At 41.7% G+C, this 22,162-nt stretch overlaps 1 protein-coding gene across 1 annotated transcript in view; it reads right to left on the bottom strand.

Annotated features, from left to right (window-relative positions):
• Positions 1-22,162, bottom strand: part of VCAN (versican) — a 121,071-nt gene that overhangs the window by 72,527 nt on the left and 26,382 nt on the right. The window contains exon 5 of the mRNA XM_065406321.1: positions 9,703-9,996. Coding sequence (XP_065262393.1) covers positions 9,703-9,996 — 294 coding nt within the window. The remainder of the gene's footprint in view (positions 1-9,702; positions 9,997-22,162) is intronic.

The following is a 22,162-nucleotide window of genomic DNA, read 5'->3' as shown; positions in this document are numbered from 1 at the left end:
GATGTTAAAGAATCAGTTAGAAAGGGTATAAATAAACCCATTTTTATACTTTTCTGATGCAAACTAAATGTTAAACCTGAACAGAATGAATGAAAGCGACAAAATGTTTTAGAGAAAGGTTATGAATTCAGTACAGCTTTAAATGCCAGCATAAAAACACTGTATTACAATGTCACAAGATTTGCTTGAGTTCATACACTATACACTAGATTAGGGCTGAAGGTGAGAACAGTATTTTTTCACTGAATGGCTTTAATTAATTTGCCTTTAGCCAAAGTATTTGTCTCCCAGGTTTTGTTTTGTTTTAATTTAGAGATGCTATTGAGTGTTTTTAAGTAACGGAAGGAAATTAAATGTTATTACTTTTAGTTTAGGATACAATATTATTCATAAAAGTCCTGTCTTTGGCTCCCTGAGCTGGAAGTGCTGTGAGGGCAGCATCCTCAGACCTGAGGGAGGGAATCTCTTGCCTTGCTGAACAACAACAAAAGCAGGAGCAACAAAGCAATGTCAGTAATATTAGTTTCATGGTGCTATATTAACATTATCAGAGGTCTTCATACAACATAATGTCAACAAAATACAAACATATTGCTCTTTATTGTACTGACTGAAATGTTGAATTTGAATCTTTCATTTCATACTCTTGCCAACTGACTCCCAGTTAAAGGAAGAGATGTTTCCCATTTCCCCTGGTGCCTTTATGCTATGCTATGTATTAGTTGTATTGCAAATGTCATGGGTGTTTTTTCAAGGCTTACTTTAGCATACAACTCACATGTATAACAGGAAGTAAAATACCAGCTCAGTATATTTTCAGCACATAATTACAAATCACAAAAAGGAACCCTGACAGCACAGGAGTGTGCTTAGGCAACAGAAACTAACATGCCATCCTAAAACACTGTATTATAATGTCACAAGATTTGCTGTAATCCATGTAAACTATACTCCGAGGCATTTAGATTAGGTCTGAAAGCAAGAACAATAGTCCACCGAGGTCCAAAAAATACCCACAGGTAGGATCAGAAACCCCGTATTGCAATGAAGTTGACTTTTGGAAAACCACTTTAAAAAGGCATAATCCTGCTTCCCTTCACACACAAAACGGGGAGCATTATATATGAAAAGACAACAGGATCAGGCCCTTTAAAACACAAAAACAATAAGGGGACAGCAATTGTGGATCAAGAGTGGAGTATGGCCTTTAGAGTCACCATTAGGACATAGACAATTTCAAGATTTTTAGTACATAAATATGTCAGCACTAACTATCCCAGCACAACACAATTGAACCTACAGCCTCTTTCATATGAAAGCATTGCTAAGTATCTAATCAGGTAATTAAAATCCTTACACAAACATGCAAGAAATTTATATAGTTACAATGTTTTAGGAAGACAGGCACAAAGGCCAAAAGCTGGGTTTCAGAGTTAATGAATGAGCTCAGGGAAACTCAAAGACTCAGCATATGATATGAAAATTTTATCATTCCTACTTGAGGGCCAGGGGTCAGGGAGAAAGATGAGGTTTGAGATAAGATTCAGAGAGTCACATTTACAGAAAGGAGATATTCCAGAGGATGGAGTAAAGAAGAATCTACTATCCACTAAGACATCCAGAATTTAAGAGCACAGGGAAAAATTGTTAGAACAGGTAATGGGACAGGCAGAGAAGGGGAAGAAGTTAAGGCAGAATATAGGAATATGCAAATTGAGCACATCCATTTGTTTAATGCTCAAGAGTACCCAATACATATGTACATATCAGGTATTTTCACATGCACATGGCTAATTAGATGTCTCTCAGGGTTTGTCTACACTTACAGCACTGAAATGGTACAGCTGCACCTGCGCCTCTGTAGCACTTAATGAAGATAACTACCTTTTGCCAACGGAAGAGCTTCTCCCATTGGTGTAGATACTCTGCCTCCCCGAGTATGACGATGGGAGAAGCCCTCCACTCCCCTGAGCAACCATGTAGTTATACCAAGTGTAGACCAGGGCGTAGGCATTTGTTCATGCATATAAGATATTTGTGTGCATAAACTAGGTCTACACAAATGTAGGTTTGAAGTTTCACACACCTAATTTTGAAATGTTGCCCTTACAGTCAAACTTTTAGATTATACGCTGAAATGGACAAAGAGGTGGTCAGTCAGATGTATCCAAATCCAGATCCAAACTTCATCAAAGTTCAGAGCATTAGGATCCAAGGGCTTGGTCCATACCCAGTACGGAGTTAGATCCATTCATTAAGTTTGGATCAGAAGCCAGAAGTTTGGGGGTGCTTGGATACAAGGTTCTGGTGTGAGCTATTCTCTAATTAACATCTGTTCCAGTGGGAACAAAGTTTATTGTTTGTTTTAAAGAATATTAACATTAAATAGAGGTGGGGGAAAATAGAAAATAAAGCCAGCATCAAAATATATTTATGAATAAAGAGATAGAATGTGATTCACCACTATTTGAGGGCTTTGTAATACTAGTTATTTGTGACTTTTTAGGTGACTGCAAGGTTTTCATTAAAATGTTTGCAAATCTTAAAAGTTTAACAAATTCATGCCTGATATGCAGTTACTTACTATTCATTACTTATTAACTACTAATCTCTTGATAAAAACTTTCAGACATTCAGTGAGGGAGCAGAAATAAACAAACCAAAAAAAATAAGGCCAAATGCATCAGATATTTGGTTCAGCAATTACTAATTGACCAACTCTAACAAACAAACATTTTGTTTCCTAAAGAAGAAGAAGAATACAATATAAATTCTATTCAGTTTATAGATAGGTGGCCAAATTTTCTGCTGGTGCAAACTGAAATCCAAGGAACAGTGCTGATTTACACCATCTCTAGGATTGTTTCAGCTATACTAGGTAAGTGCCTTATCACTAATATGATGTATACATTTTTCATGGACATGATTCAGATTTGTAAACTTAACTGAGAAGAATTAGCTGAGACACAGATGCTTCTTCTTAGTGAAGACATCTACCAGCATTTCTTTCTGCCTTGTACCAAAAAAAAAAAAAAGTTGATTTTTTAATAGGTTCCAACTCCAGTTTTAACTGGTTGCTTCTCTATCCAGATGTTTTGCATTACTGTACTCCTTGCACCATGTGTTCAAAAGGCTGTCTTCTTTGTGCTTCTTCTGATGTAAGACATGAGACAGATTTTCCTAATAAAATGCATGTATCTTTTAGCAGCAAGAAAGCAAATTATCTCAACAACTGCTGCTTACATCAAAGGCTATCTTGTATTGCTTTCAATTGATTCCTTTTATATTAAGAACAACCTGAATGAAGTTGATTTTGGATGGACCGTATGTGAATTGGTAGAGATGCTGTACTTTTTCATTCTCCAACTGTTTACTTTATGCTTTCACTCTGGAACAGCTTTCTTCCCTCTTCTTCACTGTTGTTTAAATAAGGTCATTAAAATGGTGGAGTTATATTAAGACCTAATAATTTTATCTAGGAAAACACACTATATGGCCTGAGAACAAAATGCTTTAACTTTGAGACCACAAACTGAGAAGTTTAATAAGAAATGTATCTCTAATTTACTCTCTAGAGGCAGACAATACTAATTTTACTTACATTTTACAAATAAGTATTTCTACATTTTCAGGATACTTAGGCCCCAGTTCAACAAGATACTTAAGCATGTCTCTAACTTTAAGCACTTGAATAGTCCCTTTGAAATCAATAGAACTACTCACATGATTAAGCTGAGGCCTACAGTACTTAAGTATCTAGATGAATTAGGGCCTTATACTACATCAGTACCTTATGAAACATGCCCAGCAAACATGCCCATGCAGAAGCTCATCAAGTCCACTTTTTGAAGTGGGTCAAAAAAAAAATAAACCTCCATACTCCAATCAGTGGTCGATAAAAAAAAGTAGTCCGTGATTTACTCTCTAGCTACTGCAGTATTAAGGGCCTGATATAAAGCCTAATGAAGTCAATGGAAAGACCCCCACAGACTTCAGTGGATTTTCAATCAAGCCCTAAGAGAAGGAAAAAAAAACCCTTTTCCTCTCTGTAATGAGTGGCCATAAAACCAGTATCCATTAGAAATGAAGTCACTTTTGGCTGAAATCATATTTTGTTCCACTGCAGCTGAGCATCAGTGTTCTGCAAATTTTGCTTTGTAATTAATTCTTTTTTAACATTCCCTCTCCCACCAAAAGCAATCTTAGCTTTTAACAAATAAAAGACTTTTTTGATGATAGCCCTGATGCAGCAAAGTACTGGAGCACATGCTTAACTCTACGGTCAAAGTCAACACTTTAGGCATGATCTTAAGTACCTTGCAGAATAAGGGACTAAACATGAGCTGTAGGAAATAAACACAATAAAACCATTAACAGAGGTTAAACTTCAAGAAGACTTCAGAGAGATCTGTAAGCAACCAAGAAGAAAATGAAAGATAATAAGCCATATGGTTTCTGTAGAGAAAAAAAAAAAATCATGATCAAAGTAATGATCTCTTATTTTTAAAAAACAAGACTTTAGACTTCAAATCTCAAATTATTAGTCTGAGCCAATTTTATTTTCCAGAGTCAAGTATAGTATGGTTTTGCAACTGGAAAGCAAACTAAGTAAATCTTAAACTTAACTGTACTATAGATAGATTTTTTCTTGGCTCGTGATTTTATCTGAAGCTAATAAATTGTGCTTTGTAATTTAAATCTATTGTCCAGGTTTCTGGTTTATATATTTTTAAAAATAAAAACACCTATTTAATTCAGTTTTTAGACTAGCAATCTTCAGAATGTGGTTTGGAGGTTTCTTCTAACTTTAATTGCAAAATTAAATCCAATATTTATAGAATTTCCACCAAGGAGAGTTTGAATCACAATAAAGACTTCATGCTGAGCTGAAGAAAGAGGTGTCTCCTTTTTTAAATACAAGGTTTGTTTTGATAATGATTAAGACAGATGCCTCCTTTGGCACAGATTTGCTGCTTTGGAGCATTTGAAAAATCTAATCCACTAGCTGGCTCCACAAGGGCCAGAGTCAGCCATCCTTTCTGGAGTGGAGAAGCATATGTTTACATGTGTCCCACAGATTCCAATTGGGCTACTCAAAGTCACAGAGGATATTACTCAGCATGAGTGAAAGTGGTAAACTGAGGTACTTAATCATTGCCATTTCACTTCATACTAAATGCATAATGTGCATAACATTCAAAAAGTTAAATCACTGGCTTTCAGGCAGTTGTACGAGAAAGATTTGGGAGCTGAACATGAGCACCCAATGTGATGCTGTGGCCAAAAGAGCTAATGTGATCCTGGGATGCATAGACAGGGGAATCTTGAGAAGAAGTAGAGAAGTTATTTTACCTCTGGATTTGGCACTGGTGTGACTGCTGCTAGAATATTATGTCCAGTTCTGGTGCCCAGTATTCAATAAGGATGTTGATAAATTGAAGAGGGTTCAGAGAAGAGCCATGAGAATGGGTGAAGGACCAGAAAACATGGCTTATAGTGATAGACTCAAGGACCTCAGTCTACTTAGCTTAACAAAGAGAAGCTTTAATAGTGACTGGATTGTCTATAAGTCTATAAGTATCTACATGGGGAACAAATATTTAATAACAAGCTCTTCACTCTAACAGAGAAAGGTATAATACAATCCAATGGCTGGAAGTTGAAGCTAGACAAATTCTGACTGGAAAAAAGGCATAAATTTTTGACAGTAAGGGTAATTAACCAATGGAACAAGTTACTAAGGGTCATGATGGATTTTCCATCACTGACCATTTTTAAATCAGGATTGGATGTTTTTCTAAAAGATCTTCTCTAGGAACTATTTAGGGGAAGTTCTAGGGCCTGTGTTACACAGGGGGTCAGACTAGATGATCATAATGGTCCCTTCTGGCTTTCGAATCTATGAGGCAGAGGAAAGTTTACTGGGACACAGTAAAAATGTGACACCACTGCTTTCAACGATACTACAATCTGTTTTGCAGACTTTAGGCACTGGCACTACCTAGATAACTCTGTTTGATTTTGCCACAGAGGAACGCTGTGTGTTTCCAATTAGCAGCCTCTGATCTAATAAATGAATGTAACAATTTTTTAAAGTTACTTTTCATTAACACAAGTCCCATAAATGTCAGTATTCAAGTATTAGGGGAAAAACATAACAAGATACATTATGAAAATACTGACAGAGCACTAAGCATCGTACTGAGGTTTTGTGCAAGGTTTTAAGAAACCAAGATTGCAGTGTGGTGACTGCTACAAAGGAGTGCTCTTAACCAGTTTCATATGGAACAGTTGTGTCTGAGCTTCAGATCAGGGCTTATTGTATCACACAGAGCCTCACAGTGACTGTATATTACAGGGGTTCTTAAACTGGGGGTCGGGACCCCTCAGGAGGTCGTGAGGTTACTACATGGGGGGTCATGAGCGGTCAGCCCCCCCCCCAGACCCCGCTTTGCATCCAGTATTTATAATGGTGTTAAATATATTTAAAAGTGTTTTTAATTTATATGGGGGGGTCGCACTCAGAGGCTTGCTATGTGAAAGGGGTCACCAGTACAAAAGTTTGAGAATCACAGGTATACTGCATTTTCATGTGACACACTGAGCTAGACTGTGACATTTAAGCCTCAGTCCTGAGAGCAGTGTGGAGTCGTCTCACCTTAGGGAGAGCAATAGAGAGATTATTAACTATGTCACAATCTGTCTAGTATCAGAGGGGTAGCCGTGTTAGTATGGATCTGTAAAAAGCAACAAAGAGTCCTGTGGCACCTTATAGACTAACAGATGTATTGGAGCATAAGCTTTCGTGGGTGAATGTGTCTGACAAAGTGGGTATTCACCCACAAAAGTTTATGCTCCAATACATGTGTTAGTCTATAAGGTGCCACAATCTCTCTAGTGTTGACTCTTGTATACAAAGAGTGAGCAATTTCACTCTCCATCAGAGGGGACTGCTGCTAGTATGCTGGCCTTGTTTTGCAGGTTGATTCAGAGGTTGGGTAGGTTCTTAGCTTCTCCTCCTTTCCCCTGCCCCCTTGTTGGATCCTGGCTCTATAAGGGAAGAAAGGCAAGCAGGTGCACAGTCCTTGAGGAGCCGTGTAAATATTAATATCCTTCACAAGAATTTGCATGCGGTCATTGGGTGTTTTTTTTCTTTGCTTTTGTGTTTTGGACAATGTTCACAGATGTAAAGATTTTATTAATTTGCAAACCAAAAAAAGACAGTGTATAACTTAAACCTTTTTACATGAAAAACAATAAACAAAACTAATATGGTTTGGAGATACAGTGAATTGCTTCAAAAAGTTTTCTCTAACATTTTGAATTGCATTCAATATTGCATCAGTACTAAATAAAACCAAATGCTACAATCTGATGACATAGCATTCACCAGTTACCTCCCTCTTTGTTTATGGAAACAAATATACGTGTGTGTGTGTGTTTGAGCCTTATTCTGTACTCATTAAGGGCCTGATCATGCCAGATGCCTACTCAGAGGAGCTGGATGCTCTCCCATTGATATCTAAGGGATTTGAAGGTACCCAACCCCTCTCAGAAGTAGAGCTATGTGAATAACTGATTTTTCGGTTTACTGGCCATTCCAAAAAATTAAAAAAAATTATTTTGAGTCAACTCCAAATTAATTTTTTTTGAAATTTTTGGAAAGCTGAAAAGTTAAACTTTTGTTTAGCATCAAATGAAACATTTTGTTTGACCTGAAATAAAATATTTCATTTCACTTTTGAGCTTTTAATTTTTTTTTATTTTACTAACAAAATTGAAGTACATTTCAAAATGATAAGTCATTTTGAATTGAAAAATTGAAACTTTTCATTTAAAAAAAAACTTTTCATTGCGGTTTCTTTTTCTTCCAATCATAAGAACAGCCATACTGGGTCAGACCAAGGGTCCATCTAACTCAGTATCCTGTCTTCCGACAGTGGCCAATGGCAGATGCTTCAGAGGGAATGAACAGAACAGGTAATCATCAAGTGATCCATCCCTGGTCGCACACTCCCAGCTTCTGGCAAACAGAGGCTAGGGACACCATGCCTGCCCATCCTGGTTAATAGCCATTGATGGACCTATCCTCCATGAACTTATCTAGCTCTTTTTTTAATCCTAATCAAAACAATTGTTTTGAATTCAACATGAATTTGGAAAATGTTTTGGTCAATCCAACTTGCAAATTTCACCCAGGTCTCCTTGGTGCTCAGTACCTGGCAGGAACAAGCTGTAATTCTTCAATGATCAGTAGGAGATTTTCCTGAGCAAGTGATAAGTAAGGAGAGGGCTGAGTAAGGTCTAAATCTAATGGACCAGATGGTGTGAGCCCCTGTGCAAATACACAAAAGCAAAGAAAAAAAAACAGTGACCCCATGCAAATTCTTGTGAAGGATATTTATAAGCCCCGGGGTATGTCAAAATTTGCTTTAAGAAAAACTTCCTGAAAGGACAAAGTGCAAAATACAAATTCTATTTTCATAGGGTGAAATTCACTCTATACATCTAATGCCCGGTAGCCAGACTATGTGAGTGAATAGCAACTGGGCTGGGGAGGTGAAATCCTGTGTTCTAACTGAGGATAGGCTTCCAGCCTTCAGTTCAAACAACCACCTCCCCAAAACAGTCACTATTCCAACCCATTGGAGAGTCTTCTGCAGTCCCTCCACAACAGGGTGAATTTCACCCATTATACTTTAAAATGATCGTAAACAAACAAATTGCAAATATATTGAGTCATCTCCCACTTGAGTTGTAAAGATGAGTAAGGGACCAATCCTGCATGAATATATAGTCTTTATTTAAGCATGTAGTGCCTCTGAAGTCAATGAGACTATTGCTGTGAGCAAAGTTTTGTAAGATCTGACCCACAAACAGTAGGGAAAAAAACTATTTAAAAATACAAAAAACAAGAGCACCCTGTACAGCAATGTGCTGAGCATCTTCAGCTCCCACTGACTTCAGTTAGAGTTGAGAGCAGGCAGCATGTCATGTTATGCCACACCTTTAGGTGTGTCATCAGCTATGGGGGTTGAACTGGGATATTGGGATCATAAAACTCTACTGATTGAGCTAAGGACCTAGCTCTGTAGCAGGCTCATCAACCTCTATATGTGACCCAGCCTCCACTAGAGGGGGATGGAGTGACACACTGAGTGGGTGTGGCTTACTGTCACTGAAACCAGAAGTCCTGAATTAAAGGCCCAGTACTTCAATGTTTACTCATGCAAATACTTTTTATTCCTTAACTTTAATGGGACTAGTCATGGAAATAAGGATTTTATTGACGTCAATCAAAAATAATACTGCTGTCATGATGGGTTTCAAAATCAGGCCTTGATGCCTTAACTCAGCCACACTTCAGCCAGGCACTGCATCACCTACAATTCCACAGCACTAGGAAATCCAGTAAACCGTGGGAGGCTGTTGAAAAATGTGTGCCACACGGTTGAGGAATAACAGGACACAGATGAACCTTATCTCAACATTTCCTCTCTCCATAGTGCCTTGCCTTGTCCTTAATGTTATTTTAACAGAGTTGTTTCTGTTTGGATTCTTTGTTGTTCCGTAAAGCCACAGTAATGAAATGCTTTTGTTACAATATACATGCTCTGTAAGGAACAGAATCACGCAAAATGGCAGGCTAAACCCTTTTGTGACCGAAATGCATTCTTAAAATCATAATAAAAAAAAGCTTACGTTTAAAGCAGTAGGCATCAAACTTGCTATGTGGGTCGGGGAAGCCTGTTTGGTTCTCATAGCGATACAGGGTTCTCACCCCAAGTAAACCTCCTCCACACTGGATTCTAGCCACAGACACAGGATAACGCACGCTGCCGTCAGCCAGCCAGCCATAGTCACATTGGTCAAAGCCATTCCTCCAGGCAGCATGCAGGTCCCCAACTGTAGCAAGAACTGCATCCCTTTTCACACACTGCTTCTTAGCTTCTTCAAAGGTTAGCTTGTTGGGCAGTGTCACATGGAACACATCACCTAGAGGAATAAAAACAAAGGTGAGTTTTACTGAACAGTTCCCTCTTGATACTCCAGTTCCGACTGCCTCTCCATTATTAAGGTTGAGACGCACATTCCATTACCAACTCAATTTAGTCCCATTCCCTCTGTAAGATATTTAGGACAAGGCCTTTCCTTTCTAATTTTGCATGTGTGCTCTGTGGCCAGAGAACCAGATCTGCCCAAAATTCACACTATGTACATGCACATGAAATTCACCCACTCACCACACAGCACACAGATTGAATCTGTGACCTTTCTGTGAGGGAATTATGCAGTGGTTGGAGACAGACTCCTCCCCTCAACATGCAGGCAGGGCACAGGGGAGCCAAACCGTGTGTGACTTCTACTTGAGCCCTGGGCTGAAATAGGCATTGTGACTTCAGTGCACTCAGTGAACCTGGAACATGGTTTGATAGCGCTTATTTTTCTCAGTGAAAGCAAATCTACTCTCTTACATCTGCAGGCCTCTTACCTGGCCCTTCTAGTCATCACTAGGATCTCTCTCAGGGCTCAAAGAATGCAAATGCTCTTTATTGGCTGCTGTAAATCAATTTTCAGAGTGATACTTCTACAAGTCGACTACTGATAGCATGTCCAATGAAAAGAAAAAGAGAATCAGCACTGGACACATTATGGTATGCCCTGAGTCTGTGACTTCAACTGAAATAGACAAATTAGTCCAGAAGCTCCCTTGTGCACTTTGGCTTCAAGTGAATATTAATCTCCAAGTAACACCTTTCCACTTATAAATTACTCATGGGGTTTGAACAAAATGATTCCTGTGTCTTAGAATCAGTTCCAATGTAAATAGGCCTTTTGTGATTGATCGTTTTTGGAGTTTTGTTTTAGAATCAAACAGAGCTGCTCCTTCACCCACCAAAATAATAACAAACTTAAAACCCATATCCTGGGAATGGTGGAATGTTTGACACCTTCCTCTGTCTAGACTTAAGATTGTAGCTAATGAGATATAAAGTAAAAAATGTTCAGTTAAAGAGAGTAGGGTAAACTCAAGTTGCTTGTTATGAGAAGGTGATTTTTCTCCCATCTTCTCTGGACCAGAATACAAAAGTTCCTATTGCTGGGGAGAGCTGCTTAGCCACATTGGACATGTGATCTGTCTCTAGATAACCTAGCAAAAGACAGATGGAGAGACTGCGTCCCATGAGCAGGTCCAGTCACATCAATAATACACTTGGTTTAGGCCTGAAAGGAATGCAAGTGTGAAAGAAGGCAGTGGGCTCATTTTTTCCTCATTCTTAGAAGAGTTGTGATTTGTTATTACAGCTGTAATATCAATTTCATGGTATGAGTTTCCTTATACAAATTGTAGGGAATTTCTAACCTAGGGATAAATCACTGTAGCCATTAAGGGCCAGATTAGACCTGCTAAGAATGATTCAGAGTAAGGGACAGCACAGAATTGCATCACACTGAATAGCATCAGGAGGCAAAATGCTTCTCTGAGCTCCTTAGACCGCAGGGGGAGTACGCCTACTACTATAGGTAGGGCCCTACCAAATTCACAGCCATGAAAAATGCATGATGGACCATGAAATCTGGTCTTTTGTGTGCTTTTACCCTATACTACACAGATGTCACAGGGGAGACCAAAGTTTCTCAAATTGGGGACCCTGACCCAAAAGGGAGTTGCAGGAGGGTCACAAGCTTATTTTAGGGGGGATTGTGGTATTTCCACCCTTACTTCTGTGCTGCCTTCAGAGCTGAAGTTAGGGTAGCAGTACCCTAACCCCACCCCCATACAATAACCTTGTGACCTCCCCCCTCCCCAACTCCTTTTTGGGTCAGGACCCCTACAATTACAACACCGTGAAATTTCAGATTTAAATCGTGGAAAATTGGGGCCCACATTTTTGCACCCACACATAGAATCGTGCATACCATTCTGCATACTTCTGCCTCTTGTTACTGGATTTACACCTGCAAATGGTGGGAACACTTTTTCATGGTTTCATATTGTGCCTTCGCCCTGCTGAAAATCTACCCATCAGTGTCACACAAAGAGCTGTTTAGATGGAAGAAACCTTTGCAACCTGCCTGAATTTGCAATGTTAATAATACTGCACATTTGAGTGGTGGGTAGAGTGCCCTTCTTTCTACTGAATCTGTCTAATGATAGACCAGAGGCCAAGTTATTTGGTTCATTTTTTTAAATTCTGCTAGTGTAATAAAGATTCTGTGTCTGAAGCTCAGTTTATGAGCAAAAAAATTCATAAATGCTGAAAACAAAAAATGCATTTAAAGAAAAATGTAAACTAACTAAAATGGGGCAAACTGCCCGAAGAGAGTCCAGCTTTTTGCCCATTACCACCTATTTGACATGATATGGGCTTTTTGGAGCTGAAGGCACAAAGAATGCAAAAAGGTGGCAAAGCAATCAGCAAAATACTTTTGTCATTCCACCGTATATTGTGTAAAGCTTAATTTCTTTCAAGAATGCTAGTGTGAAAATTAAAAAAAAAACTATGTTAAAATAATAGCAGTTTGCATTTGTTCAAGCCAAGGAATTAGATACTTAGAATCCAAAACTTCTAGTTTAAAATCACCCCAAACCAAATTCCAATTGACCACACATTGACACTACCAGAAATTAGCCTGCAACCAGCCTGTCCAATTTGAAAAGAAACGACAAGTCTATGTGTCAATGTTACTATGACCTGCATTTACAACAGTGTAATAACCATCACGACCAAATAAAAACAAAATCAAGCAAAACTCTCAAACCTGTAGATGAGTCTGGTTATATAAATCTGAAAACTTTTAAAAGTTGCTCTGCAGTTTAACAAAACATAAAAAAAGAAAAAAGTTTCCTCCGTCCATTGAGCACATAGGAGAAATATTTCCAAGCCAATCATCAGATAGTCCAGAGGTACTGATCTGATTCACACTAGCACCAAACAGAAGTCTCTGATTTCTGGGACTTAAATGAGAAAGAGAATTATAATGCATGCATAGGGCTGAGTAAAACCAGTGTCTGTCATCTAGTTCCTTAGTTCTGACTTTAATTTAAAAGGAAGTTTTAGAGCTCATTAATGGCTGTAAGAACCAACTGCTTCCGGAAGAGGAGGAAAGGGGATCTCTGGCCAAATGGTGGTCGATGAAGACATGGCGCTGCAGTGGCCCTTGCTACTCCAGTAGGAAGTGTGAGCCATGTAGTCCCTCATTATAGCCCTATAGACAAGTGCTGAGGAACACATGCTGCTACCCCAATACAAACACGCTGGTGTAGTGATTGCAGAGGACAAAATTAGGTGGTATCCTCTTTGCTCAGGGACAGCTGGCTGATAAATTATTGGAGTTTCTTGTGCATGTACTGTAGGGGAAGGGACGGGAGGGAAGGACCTACTTGTGCTCTCTGCACCCCACCCACCACCCTGAACGTATGTCCCAACTACAATGGGGAAATCCTTTGTATCTTGGAGTCTCTAAGGAAGAGCCAATCTCACTTCATTGTAACCCTGGTCCTTCCTTTCATCGTAGGACAACTTATTCATGCTACTGCCCACTTGTGTCTTCTCCACATGCTATTCCCTTAGCACAGGAGAGGTAAATGTGAGGAGTAAGAGTTAATGCTGAAAATAAACTCATTTAACTCCTCTAGGGATTTCATATGGAAATCCCAAAAGTGTGGTAGGAAATGATGCTACATAGAGCAGATATGCTCAGGCTCTGCACTCCATCTCCTATTTCAAAATTGGCAGAGAGGCCATCAGTGGGATTTAGGAAAGGGAGTTCACTTAGGTGCCGGTCCTGGCTTCCCCTGGTACTGGTCAAATTTGGCTGCTATTTGCACTTATCTTATCCCCTCTGACCTACCAAACAGAAAGAAGAATTTGGCCCTTATAGACTTCCTCTAAGAAGCTTTAAAAGTTGCTAATGAAACTAATAAAATATATTTAACTAGCGGTGTATTCTCTCAAAATAACTCCTTCCTTGTGCGTGGGGGCGTTAAGTCTCATACTTAGCAGGGGGATTACTGCCATCACACATCATGAGCTGCGTAATTATGCTATCTGGAAGCTCCAGGGTTTCCCAACCAAAACATTAGGAGTGCACTTTTTTCACACTTACAGAAAACTCATTTGGCGGGCGAGTGGATGACATAGCCCCCATCACCAAAGCAATGAAGAAACAACTTTTCTTCTTTTAAAAAAATGCCAAGAAGTTAAATGTGATCTGTAATGTTTTGATAGCTGGAGTTCATGCTGAGAGGTAACTCAGCAAAATTATTAAGGCAAACCCAGGGCCTGGAGCAGAAATGGAAGAAAAACTAGCTCTCACCGTGCCCTGCAATAGCAAGAGCGAAATGGAAACCATGACAATATTTTGATTACAGACAATAATGCAACGTGTATTATTCTTGGCCCCTTTCTCAGATCAAGTCTCAGGCTGATTCCCTACTCTCAGCAGTCAGAGCACTGAAAGAATCTCCAGGATTTTCCTGTTGTGAGTATTTGCATTGCTTAGTTTTACAAAACACCTGACCAAAGCTTCTCTTTTTTTTTTTTTTTTTTGCTGTCAAATACAACAAGCTAGATGGGGAAGCCAAGCTTTTTGTTGCAGACAAAGGTTGATTCACTACCACTGCTATGCCAATAAGCTTTGGATCTACAGGCTTATCAGGTGGATTTGTAACAAGTTTCATTCCTTTGAAGCTTAATTCACTTATTCACCCTCACTAGAAAAAGTCTCACTGAGTCAGGAGAGTGAGTGCGTGAGTTTCATGAACCATATGCTTTAAAAGCAAGTATGAAAATAAGGGTGGGCCAGAACCACATCCAGAGAGTCCTCACACTGCACGGACTCAGTAATCCAAAGCCCCTCATAGAACGGGTTAGATGGCTCTCAGCCATCAGAGTCAGCATTTGGGACCCATGATGTCAGTGTCTATTCCCTCTCCAACACCAACCACTGTGGGAAAATTAGAAATGCTAAAGGCAACCTCAGATTTCATTTTTTAAAATTCTATCCTTTCCCCCATGCAGCCCTATCACAGTTTTGGGGTAACTGCACCTCTGATCCTCCTTCATGGTCTGCTCAAGGAATTCCCTCTTCGGTCTCCGAGCTCTAGCTGTCACCTCTCTCTGGGCAGAGACTTGTGACCCTTTACTTTCTGACCAGGGGTTTAGTCTCACAGCTTCCTTGTACTTCACTGTGTTTATCCCAGCCGGTCTGACTACTCTCCAGCCCCTGTGCTTTGCTTCCTCTCCAAAGGCTATGCCAGCAGTTACCAGTAACCAAACAGCTTTTCCAAAGGAGGAGGAAAGAGGTTCTCTGTCCACAGCAAAGTACATGATTTTAGGAGAAAAGCTTTACAGAGAAAGTATATAAAACAATAGCAGGGTCTAATGCATATTTAAGCTTACCAGTGCCTCCCCCACCCTCACTCCTAGGGAGTCCCTGGCAGGTTCCAGTCCTTCCAAGCCTTCCACAGGGCACCCTTCCCTTCTCTCTGGGCAAAAGGCATGTCATCTTTTTTTATCAAAATGAAGGGCTCTCTGTCAGTTCAAGTTGGCCCTCTACCCAGGCTCTTCCTTTGTCTTCTGGGGCTCTTGAAGCCAGCCAGAATCAGTATATCCAAACCCCCTCAGGGGGTGGCAAGCATCTCTGGATCTGTTTACTGGTCCCAGGGTCTGCAGTAATTACCCACCACTGTTTTTAGTTCCTGGAGGTGCTGCAATGGCCCTCCCCCATGGCGTAGAATACAATCCCTAACCAACAGTGATACCTATAACCTGTACAGAGAACATTCATTAAGTGAACACTATAGTCTCAAGAAAGATATGCCTGTGTTTGTCTTATCTGCCATAGCCGCTTCTGGGGGCACCTCTGCTCTACCAAGAGTGGTAGAGCTCCTTATTCTGCCCTCCTCCAAGGCTCAGTGACCCACCTTAGGACCAGGGGGTTGTTTGTGTTCACTGCCTCTGCTTAGTGGCTGGGTGCGTAAACTAATAGACAGCTCAATGACTTCCAGGACATTACTATATATACAGGAAATCAAAGGCCAACAGATAAGGATAAAAAATCATTTTATTCCTTGACAGGACAGGGGTAAATTAAAAGCAGGGAAAGCGAACTGGTAAGGGAAGTTGGGATATTGAATACATTAGTAACCAGCCAATCCCACAGCAATAAACACTAAATATCAACTAATTAGGTAAAAACAACAAAAATGCTCTAAAGTCTCCCCACAAGCTTTAGCTGCTTGGTGGAACTGGAGCTCGCTGTGAAGATCTAGGGTCCCTTACTGGGTATAGGCCTGGCTTACTGGGTGTAGGTTGGCTACTCCAACACTGGGAAGCCGACAGCTCTCCCATTCGGGTGAAGGAGGTCCCTGGTGGCCTCAAGCCCTGACCGCCATGGCTCCTGGAACTGGAGGGGGGGGGAGAGGTCTATGGGCTCAGCTGGCAGATAGTCCTTACAGGTATAATGGAGCCTTGGGCCTTAGTCTCTCTGTTGTGTAGCTGGGGCTTTGGTCAGTATCAAGCCTTAGGGCCGAAAGAAACAAATTGACATCTCCCCTCCTCCTGCAGGAAGCAACTCCAGGGCTGCTTCCCCTCCAGCTGCTGTAAGTTGATGACCTGCAACAACCTCTCACAAATATTGTCCCTGCCTGGGCTCAGCTCACATATTGGGCAGTCCCAGTCATGTGCAGGCTCATTGAGGTCTGCAGTTGGTTGTCTGATCATGTTAATCAGACTCTGGCCTGCTAACTCCTCTTCCTCACATATATTGTGTCTTTCCAGGCACACTTGGGTGGTTCCAGCTTTGTGCAGGCTCTCCAGAGCCTGCCCTGCCCATCAGTCGGGACTCCTAGTCCAGCTCCCACGGTCTGTGTGTGTCCCTCAACCACAGATGTGGCAGGCAATCTCAGTAGCCGTTCCACTTTCACAGATAGCCTTGAAATCATAAACCAGTCCCTAGGGTTGCAAAGTCACCTAAGTGTTGGATGCCCAATTTCCATTAATATCAATAGGAGTCAGGCATCAAAATATTATCTTGTTAACCTTCCCCAAAGCTCTTAGTCCTATTCTGTGCAAAGTGATGTGAGAATGCTAGACAGGAATTTATTACATTTGGAAGAGCTGGGAGGAGACATTTTTTCCCCACAGGCCTGCCCCCAAATGCTAAGGTGAGCTGCACCTCATTAAACTCAGAAGTAGCAGCTGTGACTCAGCACCACAGTTTTACTGGTTCTTATTTGTTGATGGGCCAAGTGAATTTTGAACCCTCCACAGGCTTTTCAGGCAAATCTCTTTCATGTGTGCCTTACTTCCTCCTCCCCCCCCCCGTTGCTTGCTGCTTTTCCCTCTTCCTCCTCCTCTTCCTCCCCCCACTCCCTTCTGCCCAGATCAGGAGGGAATCACCTGCAGAGCCAGGACTGGAAGTTGCAGCTGCCCAAAGCAGTAGGATATGGCCCCAGCTGAGTAGGGGCTAGTATGGGTGATGATCTGCCTCCTCCGTGCCTCTCCTACCTGCAGTAACCAGACTTTGGGATTCAGTCAGTAGTACTGACTGGACACTGTCAGGTTCCCTTTTTGACCAAACTTTCCGGTCAAAAACTGGACACCTGGCAACCCTAAAAAGCCTATAGAAATCAATAGAAAGAGTGCTATTGACTTGGATGGGCTTTGGAGGAGGCCTTGAGTCCTCAAAAGAATACCCTAAGCATGAGGGTTTATTCTGAAAGGATGTTCCTTTTTATTCTTACACAAATTTCAATGACAACAGCAAGAACTATATAAGAGTGAATGGAAAATGTTGAAAGGCCATCTGGTTTTCTATTGGTTCCCTACACCAAGTGGGAAAAAAAAGGTGTGTCACAAGAAAGGGGTTTTTGGAATCTTCCCAACCTCCACCCCAAAAATACTTTTCTAGCACAACTCCTATTTGCATGTTACACATACATGGCTTCTACATGGCTTTGGCCAGTGGACCACATCCCCCAGCCCTCCACTTCATCAGTGGGCGTTGGTGAAGGGACTTCACTTAGACTTCACTGGCACTACCCAAATTTCAAATTCATACTTATCTGGGAGCTGAACTGGAAGACTCATTTTCTAATCATTCATTTCAAATCAATAGGCATTGTAATATAGCTGGTTGGACACTTGTTTCAGATGGAAGTGAAGCAAAGCAGGCAATGAGGTTACAGCAAGGTCTTTAGAATTGAATCTCCTAAATTAATAGCCCATTTATGAGACCTTTAACTGTAAGCACTGGTATATTAATAAACATATTCAAAATCTCGCATAATGAGGTGAAATGAACTATAAAAAGTGTAAATCAGCTTATTATAAACCACCATGCCCACACCTAGTTTAATGAAAAATTGTTTCCAATCTCTTTTTTTATCATTATAGTTCTGAAGTTTTAAACCTACATAATAATTCCCCCATGTTTTTTTTAACAAAACTCAAAATATTTTACTCGTAATTATGCACAGCCTTTAATCTCTATGGCTTTTCTCTGAACAAGGAACTGGTAAGATTTAGCCTAGATGGCTGGTTTTAATTTAGGTTAATTGTTTGTGTTGCATCTAGAAATTCATGTCTCAGGCAATGTAATTTTATAAAGCCAGAAAGGAAGAAAAAAGAAAGTTGAAATGCCGCTTGCTCATACACATCTTTGTCTGTAACTAATCAAATAAATAATGTGAATTCAGTACATATTTCAGCTAAAGTCTATTGCAAATATTTCCATGCCCTTATGAGACCATCTGGTCTAACATTGCCCCTGACACAAGGCTCCCAACTATTGAGCGAACATTTCCAAGATGAGCATCTTTATTATGGTCTAGATTCCAGTACCCTTACTCAAGCAGCTCCTTACTCTATGAGTAGTCCCACTGACTTCAGTAATATTACTCATGAAGTTATAATGGCCAGGGCATAGGCAGCTGGACCAATAATGTCTGCTGGGTTGGGGTCAAAAGCAGGAGTCAAGACTAGCTACCAAGTCATCAGGAAATGGGCATCAAAGTCAAGACAGGCCAGGTTCGAAGGCAAGAGTCAGGAGCAAGACAGGACAAAACATGATGTCTGAGGCTGTAGCAAGCCAAAGTCTCCACTGTGGCTCAGACGCTCCTGGTTTAAAGAGTTTGCGTGAGTTAATCAGAGGGCTTCAGGGTTCTGTTGCACTGACCTCTTCAGGCAGTACTTCCTGCAGTGCCTAACCCTCCAGTAACTGTTGGGTGTTGCTTTGCCTCGCTCCCCAGTGGCAACACAGAGGTATCAGTCAGCCAAGACCCTATAACCCCAGGATCTAGACCAGGGGTGTGCAAACTTTTTGGGCCGAGGGCCACATCTGAGTGGGGAAATTGTATGCAGGGCCGGGGCAGGGGGTTGGAGTGTGGGGTGTGGGAAGGGGTGCAGTGTGCAGGAAGGGGTTCGGGGCAAGGGATTGAGGTGCGTGGTGCATGAGGGGGCTCAGGGAAGGGAGTTGGGGTGCAGGAGGGGTGCGGAGTGCAGGAGGTGGCTCAGGGCAGGGGTGCGGACTGCGGGAGGGTCTCAGGGCAGGGGTTGGAGTGCAGAAGGAGTGCAGGGTGCAGGCAGGGGGCTTAGGGCAGGGAGTTGGGGGGCAGGGTGCAGGAGGGGTTCGAGCTCCGGCCCGGCGCCACTTACCTAAAGCGGCTCCAGGGTGGCAGCGGTGCACACCGGGGCCAAGGCAGGCTTCCTGCCTGCCTGCCCTGTCCCCGGCCCCACGTCACTCCAGGAAGCGCTGCAGCCCCTGGGGGAGGAGGGGCGGAGGGCTCTGCTTGCGCTGCCCTTACTGCACCTCCAGGTACCTCCCCTGAAGCTCCCATTGGCCACGGTTCCCCATTCCCGGCCAATGGGAGCTGCGGGGCAAGGGCAACATACGCGGAACCCTCTGCGCCCCCCCTCCCCCCGCCTGGGGGCCGCTTCTGAGAGCCGCCAGGGGGGGCAATCCCGTGGGCCGGATCCAAAGCCCTGAGGGGCCAGATCCAGCCCATGGGCCGTAGTTTACCCACCCCTGATCTAGACACAGAAATCCTTACAGAAGTAAGGTACTATTCAATGTGAATAAGGCTAGCAGATCTGGCCCTTAATCAACATCTTAGAATAGTACCTGCCTGTTCTTGGTTCCAAATCATAATTAAGATGGAAAATATCTTGTATGAGCCCAGTTCTGTGAGGTACTAACTACCCTCCATTCCCTTTGTCTTTAATGGGAGTTGAGAGTGCTCAGCACCTCACAAGAGAAGCTCAGTCAGCCTGTTGCAGAATCAGACCCTAAATGAACAGGGCAATAAACACACACTATGTGGCTTCAAATCCTAAAAGATATGGGCTGCTTCCATGGAATTCATGTGTTATTTATGCAGCAAACAAAACAAAATGTCCTTTTATGCAATGTTTACTCTCCACATAAATTACTTCTGTCTGCAGTTTATCAAATTCTCCATGGGCAAATGGTTTCACTCGTTTATTCTCTTTTGTGCTATGTAGTTTCCTGAATTCAAAATCACCTTTTGTCCTTCTAGCAACCATTTTTGTAGAAGCAAAGCACTATCATGGTTCTTTAACCCTTATGTGAAAAGGTAAAGAGCCCACCATCTTGCTAAATTTCTAGGGACATGCTGGTAAGGGTATGACGAATTACCATTCACCTTCTATATCTTCTTGCATCTGTTTTCCTCCATAGATGGGAGGATATAATACTGATGGCAGTATATAATACTGATGCCATATATCCATACTCAGGTCCTAGAGTAGATTTTTCTCTTATATTTTTCTGAGTCTGGACATTTCCATTCCATTGAAAACTTTAACCCATACAAAAGTAGAAGGATCTCAGGCTAGATGATCATAATGATATCTTCTGGGCTTGAAATCTATTAAGACTATAATGGAAACTATTTTGCAACCCTTACCTACCGTGGGTGCTACAAGCTCATTTGTCCACAAGCAAAAAAATAGCATTAATGCATTGTTTAGGTTGAGAAATCAAGCCCTCGGAAGTTAGGAAATTCCATAAGCCATGGTGCTCCTCCACGGTTAATCTAGCCACACTCAAATCCTATACTTCTTATGAAATATGTTTAAAACATAGGGCCAGATCCTCAGCTGGCTTTGATGGAGCTATGCTGATTTACACTAACTGAAGAGCTGGCCCAGAAACAATACTATGTTAATGTTTATATTTTACAAGAAAAAGCAGGAATAGCTATGAAACAAGGGGCTGTTAATGTTACCTGAATATCTTGGGGGTGTGAGGGGGGTGGCAATGGGGTATTGAGGCTTTTATTGGTTCAGATTTAGCCCATTTCAAATAATGAGTAAGATGTGACTGCTGTTTGGTGACTTATATGTGGTCTCAGTCCAATTCCTAAAGAAAAAATGTCTTCACCACAAAAGAACATTCCCAGGATTGGCACTAGCTGGTACTCTTCTCGGCAATCTCAGCACAGAGACTGTCACCAGGTGGATGCCTCCTGAGCACTTCCTAATGGCCAACAGCCCCCTGCGTCACTTTCCACCTTCAAGGGGCTTTCTCCATGACTCCCAGACCCTTTTGTCCATTCACACCCCTTCTCAGGTTCTGATTTATTAAATTAACAAACATTCAAAATAAAGTTCTCCAGTCTTTCCTCAAGTCCACCCCATTACATTCCTATCAGGTCACTCCCATGCTTTTCCTGCCTGAAGTCTCACTCCGCAAATCCCAGGTGCCTCTGCTGGAGCCTACTCTCCCCCATCAGCGTCAATAATCCACTCTGTTCTCCCTGAGAACCCACTGAGAACTCACTCTGCAGTTTCCTTCTGCTCTTTATAGGAGAATCAGGTGATCCTTGCTCAGGTGTGCCTCATTAGAAATCAGGGTTGGCTGCCCTCAGGCCTCTAGCCCATAAAGTGCCAAGCCACCCTGTTACAGAGACCAAGGATTGAATGGGCCACAGAGACTGAACTACTAACTCACCCCTAGCAGGGGTCTCTCCAGATTAGGATGACGGCCCATTGACATTGCTGCTGTTATCTGCAATGTGACTAGCTGGAGGACTTCAGGTTGGACTTTTCACAAGCGTTCAGTGTTGGCCTAAATCTACTCCCATTGAAGTCAATGGTAAAACTCCCACTGATGTGAATGGAAGCAGAGTTAA

The sequence above is a fragment of the Emys orbicularis genome, chromosome 6, assembly GCF_028017835.1.
Source record: "Emys orbicularis isolate rEmyOrb1 chromosome 6, rEmyOrb1.hap1, whole genome shotgun sequence".
Taxonomy (NCBI): domain Eukaryota; kingdom Metazoa; phylum Chordata; order Testudines; family Emydidae; genus Emys; species Emys orbicularis.
The sequence above is the reverse complement of the archived record's forward strand: the minus strand, read 5'-3'. Positions and strand labels throughout refer to the sequence as shown.